Here is a 6,000-nt window from a genome sequence, read left to right as displayed (position 1 = left end):
ACTAAGCAAGGGGCACAACCAAGCAAGCAGCACCATGAAGACCAAGTAACTCTCCAAACAAAGTTGTGGAGAAGTACAGATCAGGTTGGTTAATAAAAAAATATCAGAAACTTTGAACATCCCACGGAGCACAATTAAATCCATTATTAAAAAATGGAAAGAATATGGCACCGCAACAAACCTGCCAAGAGAGGGTCGCCCACCAAAACTCATGGACCAGGCAAGGAGGGCATTAATCAGATAGACAACAAAGAGACCAACGATAACCCTGAAGGAGCTGTAAAAGCTCCACAGCGGAGATTGGAGTATCTGTCCATAGGACCAATTTAAGCCATACACTACACAGAGCTGGGTTTTACAGAAGAGTGGCCAGATAAAAGCCATTGCTTAACTTTTTAGGGATAGGGGCAGCATTTTCACTTTGGATGAATAGCGTGCCCAAATTGAACTGCCTCCTACTCTGTCGCAGATGTCTAATATATGCATATTATTATTACTATTGGATAGAAAACACTCTGACGTTTCTAAAACTGTTTGAATTATGTCTGTGAGTATAACATAACTCATATGGCAGGCAAACTTCCAAACAGGAAGTGGAAATTCTGAGGCTGTTGTTTTTTCTACTCATCGCCTATTCAAATTGCCTTCCACTAGATGTCAACAGTCGGTAGAACGTTGAATGAAGTTTATACTGTGATGTTGGACCGGATGGGAGGTGTTTCAGTCAGTGGTTTGGCAGATTGCCAGTTCCTGGTCAAGCGCATTCCTCATGATATCGCCTTGCTATAACTTTTACAGACACGAAGGAATGCTCCGGTTGGAACGTTATTGGATAATATGTAAACAACATCCTGAAGATTGATTATCTACTTAGTTTGACAAGTTTATTCGACCTGTGATATAACTTTTTGAAGTTTTCGTCGACGTTATGCGTCACTTGCACAAGCGTTTGGATATGTGTACTAAACGTGCTAGCAAAAGTAGCTATTTGGACAAAAATAATTGACATTATCAAACAAAAACAACAATTTATTGTTGTCGAACTGGGATTCCTGGGAATGCATTTTGATGAAGATAATCAAAGGTAAGGGAATATTATGATGTAATTTCGTATTTCTGTTGACTCCAACATGGCGGAGAAATGTTATTATATTTGAGCACAGTCTCAGATTATTGCATGGTATGCTTTTTACGTAAAGTTTTTTTGAAATCTGACACAGCGGTTGCATTAAGAACAAGTGTATCTTTAATTATATGTAAAACATGTATCTTTCATCAAAGTGTATGATGAGTATACCTGTTATTTGACGTGGCTCTGCAATTCCTCCGGATATTTTGGAGGCATTTCTGAACATGCGCCAATGTAAACTAAGATTTTGGATATAAATATGCACATTATCGAACAAAAAATACATGTATTGTGTAACATGATGTCCTATGAATGTCATCTGATGAAGATCATCAAAGGTTAGTGATTAATTTTATCTCTATTTCTGTGACTCCTATCTTTGGCTGGGAAAATGGCTGTGTGTTTTTTGAACTTGGTGGTGATCTAACATAATCATATGTTGTGTTTTTCGCTGTAAAGCATTTTTTTTAAATGGACATGATGGGTAGATTAACAGATGTTTATCTTTCATTTGCTGTATTGACTTGTTAATGTGTGAAAGTTACATATTTCAAAAAAAAAAATTTGAATTTCCCGCGCTGCCTTTTTCAGCGGAATGTTGTGGGGGGTTCCGCTGGCGGAAATGTGGTTCCTAGAAAGGTTAAAGAAAAAAATAAGCAAACACGTTTGGTGTTTGCCAAAAGGCATGTGGGAGACTCCCCAAACATATGGAAGAAGGTACTCTGGTCAGATGAGACTAAAATGTAGCTTTTTGTCCATCAAGGAAAACGCTATGTCTGGTGAAAACCAACACCTCTCATCACCCCGAGAATACCATCCCCACAGTGAAGCATGGTGGTGGCAGCATCATGCTGTGGGGATGTTTCATCGGCAGGGACTGGGGAACTGGTCAGAATTGAAGGAATGATGGATGGCGCTAAATACGGGGAAATTATTGAGGGAAACCTGTTTCAGTCTTTCAGAGATTTGAGACTGGAACGGAGGTTCACCTTCCAGCATGACAATGACCCTAAGCATACTGCTAAAGCAACACTTGAGTGGTTTAAGGGGAACATTTAAATGTCTTGGAATGGCCTGTCAAAGGCCAGACCTCATTCCAATTGAGAATCTGTGGTATGATTACTTGCTGTACACCAGCAGAACCCATCCAACTTGAAGGAGCTGGAGTAGTTTTGCCTTGAAGAATGGGCAGTGGCTAGATGTGCCAAGCTTATAGAGACATACCCCAAGAGACTTGCAGCTGTAATTTGCTGAAAAAGGTGGGCTCTACAAAGTATTGACAATTGGGGGGTGAATAGTTATCCACGCTCAAGTTTTTTTGTTGTTGTCTTAATTTCTTGTTTGCTTCACAATAAAAATATGTTGGCATCTTCAAAGTGGTAGGCATGTTGTGTAAATCAAATGATACAAACCCCCCAAAAAATCTATTTAATTCCAGGTTTAAGGCAACAAAATAGGAAAAATGCCAAGCGGGGTGAATACTTTCCCAAGCCACTGTAGTTGCACTTACTTTGCCCAGGGTCCGAGTTGTGCTCTCAAAAGTAGTCAAAATATTGCGGGAACAAGATGTAATTTGGGACCACAGCCACTCTTTTATATTCCCTTGTTTTAGTTATTTATTTTACCCATTTTTTCTCGCAACAATTCCGTGATATACTATTGGTAGTTACAGTTCTTGTCCATCACCACTGCAACTCCCGTACGGACTTCGGGGAGCGGAAGGTCGAGAGCCATGCGTCCTCCGAAACATGACCCTGCCATGCCACACTTACTTCTTGACACACTGCTCGCTTAACCCGGGAGCCAGCCGCACCAATGTGTTCGGAGGAAACACCGTACAACTGGCGCCATGTCAGCGTGCATGCGCCCGGCCCGCTACAGTTGCTAGAGCGAGAAGGGACAAGGACATCTCGGCCGGCCAAACCCTCCCCTAACCCAGACGACGCTGGGCCAATTGTGCACCGCCTCATCGGTCTCCTGGTCGTGGCTGGCTGCGACACAGCCCGGGATCAAACCCGGGTCTGTAGTGATGCTTCAAGCACTGCAATGTATATTCCATATGTTGAATGGATGAGAATATGTGTGTGTGTGTGTTGTGTGTGATACTGACCCTGCAGTTACTCAGTTCCTCAGCGGTGAATATGATGTTCCCACACTTTTTCCCTGGGATCCCACTAGAGAGAGAAAGAAAAAGAAAAAACTCAGAATGATAAGTACTTAGGGTCCTTTGTCAGTATTTTGTGTACATAATTTGCTTTTTAAATTCTGAATTAATTATTAGTGTGCCTCTTTGTATGCATTCATGTGAACATTGCATGGAAGGTCAAGACCTTGAGTGAAACAGACACACATACGCATGCATGCAAACACACATGCATGAACACACACACACACACACACACACACACACACACACACACATTCCTCATGTTGACAGATAGAGGTCTAGAGGTCAGTCCTGATTGCTTTACTAACTTGCCTTCAGACTCCAAATCAACAGGTCTGAGAACAGTCCATCACTTCACATTAGCACTCCACACATTGAAACCAGTGAAATAGGACTGACTTTAGATCAGATGTTGGGATGACAAAATACTTTTTCATAGAAACAGACAGTTCAGGGAGACTATTCTTCACCTCCACACTTTTTCTACTTTCCAAATGGCACCATATTCCCTTTATAGTTCACTACATTTGACCACAGCCATTTGAGCACATAAATAGGGAATAGGGTGTAATTTGGAACGCATCACATAGATGATGAGTCGTTTTCACCAGGGGACACATTACCATTCAATCCAAGCAAACAAATTTATTTTAGGGCCGATTGGAGTGTCTATCAAATTATGTATGAGGCGATCAGGGTAATTGTAATGGAATTAGATTTAAAAATGGAGGCAAGACGGACTGATGTTAAGAGGGGAATACCTATTTAGGGGAGGGCTTTTTATTTTTGGGTACCACTATCAATACATTTGCTGTGAGTGATGCTTTCAGAATAGCTTAAATAAATGTGTATCAATGCTAGAGAGAGGAAAAAAGCATTATGGTTCTCTTCCCAAGAAGAAGATTGATAGAAGCAAAAACCAGATGAACATTTCCGGTTAATTATTATTCACAGGTTGATTCTTATAAGAGAATTACAGATGGTCAAATCCAGCATGTCATACAGTGATTTATTCCATCCAGTAGACATTTCACTAAGGCTGGCAATCGTGGCTATAGGATGATTAACATTCTTGCTGTGAGTTTTAAGGGTGTAATCATAAACACCCATGCCACATACACACACCCTGAAGTGCTCACGACAGCCTGAGGTGGTATGTGCACCGGTGACAATTTACTCCACACACACACACACACACACACACACACACACACACACACACACACACACACACACACACACACACACACCACACACACAGACACACACGTCGGGTTGACAGCCTCTTCACAAGGCTGTTTACAATGCTTACAATGCATTTTGAACCTTTACCCCAGCATTCCACTCCTCTACGCCACTGTGACAGCCTGATTACTTCACAAGGGCACACACAGAGCTTGTTGCTGTCAGAAAAGACACCCGGGTGGCGCAGTGGTCTAGGGCACTGCATCGCAGCGCTAGCTGTGCCACCAGAGAATCTGGGTTCGCGCCCAGGCTCTGTCACAGCCGGCTGCGACTCCTGTGGCGGGCCGGGCGCAGTGCACGCTAACCAAGGTCGCCAGGTGCACGGTGTTTCCTCCGACACATTGGTGCGGCTGGCTTGAGGGTTGGATGCGCGCTGTGTTAAGAAGCAGTGCGGCTTGGTTGGGTTGTGTTTCGGAGGACACATGGCTTTCGACCTTCGTCTCTCCCGAGCCCGTACGGGAGTTGTAGCGATGAGACAAGATAGTAATTACTAACAATTGGATACCACGAATTTGGGGAGAAAACGGGGGTACATTTTTTTTATTATTAAAGAATAAAAAAAAAGAAAAGACACCCTAATACCCTCAGTTCTGGTAAACACACACGTACGCACGTACACGCACAAACACAGAGACACTCAGACACACACAGAGACAGGCACGTGCACAGATAGGAGTCTAACTGTGCCGAGCAAATGCCCCTTTGCCCCCCACTCGCCAAGTGCACTTTTGGGTGGTGATATAGTTTTATGGTGGCTGTTAAAAGCCAAGCTGCAGCATCAACTAACTATAGACGATGGAATGATTTCTGACKGAGACATGTTTAGCAGATAGGCKTGAGGGGGGAAAAAAGCATGTACAACTTCCTCCAGATCAGAGACTGAAWTAAAATACTTTACTTATTTATTAGATTATAAAAGCAGGACTGGGCAACCTTCTTTACATGCAGCTCAAGGTTTAGGTCAGGGTCAAAGAAGACGCCAAAGTTTCTGTCCGTAGGCTTTACATTGGTGAACAAATGACCAAGGTTATTTACATCAGGGTTCTAAAGGGTGGGGGTGAAAAAAAACAACCTCTGACTCATCCCTTCTTCAGTTCTGAACCCACTGCCCGCAAGTTGTTGTTGGGACATCTTCAAGTTTGCGACCGGAAGATAAATCACAATAAKAAAAAAAAAATCTAACTAGCTAGCTAGCAGATTTACATAAATCATCAACATCAATGATCAGCTGATAGCCCACCCTCTTTTCCCGATGTCARTCATGCCTTTAGGAGGCACTGTAATTGTAAGCAACTAGCTTGCTTACAATTTGTGATGAATGTGTTGTTGCAGAAATAAATAGACCCTTTTTTCCTTTTGGGCTCTGGTCAAAAGTAGTRCACTATATAAGAAATAGCATGCCATTTTGGACATTYCCACGCAAAATGGTACCCTATTCCCAATCTAGTGCACTACTGTT

The 6,000-nt window shown here is 42.5% G+C and overlaps 1 protein-coding gene across 1 annotated transcript in view; it reads right to left on the bottom strand.

The window, feature by feature from the left end:
• LOC111961576 (copine-9-like) overlaps nucleotides 1-6,000 on the bottom strand; it is a 115,760-nt gene that overhangs the window by 42,257 nt on the left and 67,503 nt on the right. The window contains exon 4 of the mRNA XM_070441547.1: nucleotides 3,240-3,303. Within this exon, the coding sequence (XP_070297648.1) occupies nucleotides 3,240-3,303 (64 nt within the window). The remainder of the gene's footprint in view (nucleotides 1-3,239; nucleotides 3,304-6,000) is intronic.

This window comes from Salvelinus sp. IW2-2015, linkage group LG1 (genome assembly GCF_002910315.2).
Source record: "Salvelinus sp. IW2-2015 linkage group LG1, ASM291031v2, whole genome shotgun sequence".
NCBI lineage: Eukaryota > Metazoa > Chordata > Actinopteri > Salmoniformes > Salmonidae > Salvelinus > Salvelinus sp. IW2-2015.
The sequence above is the reverse complement of the archived record's forward strand: the minus strand, read 5'-3'. Positions and strand labels throughout refer to the sequence as shown.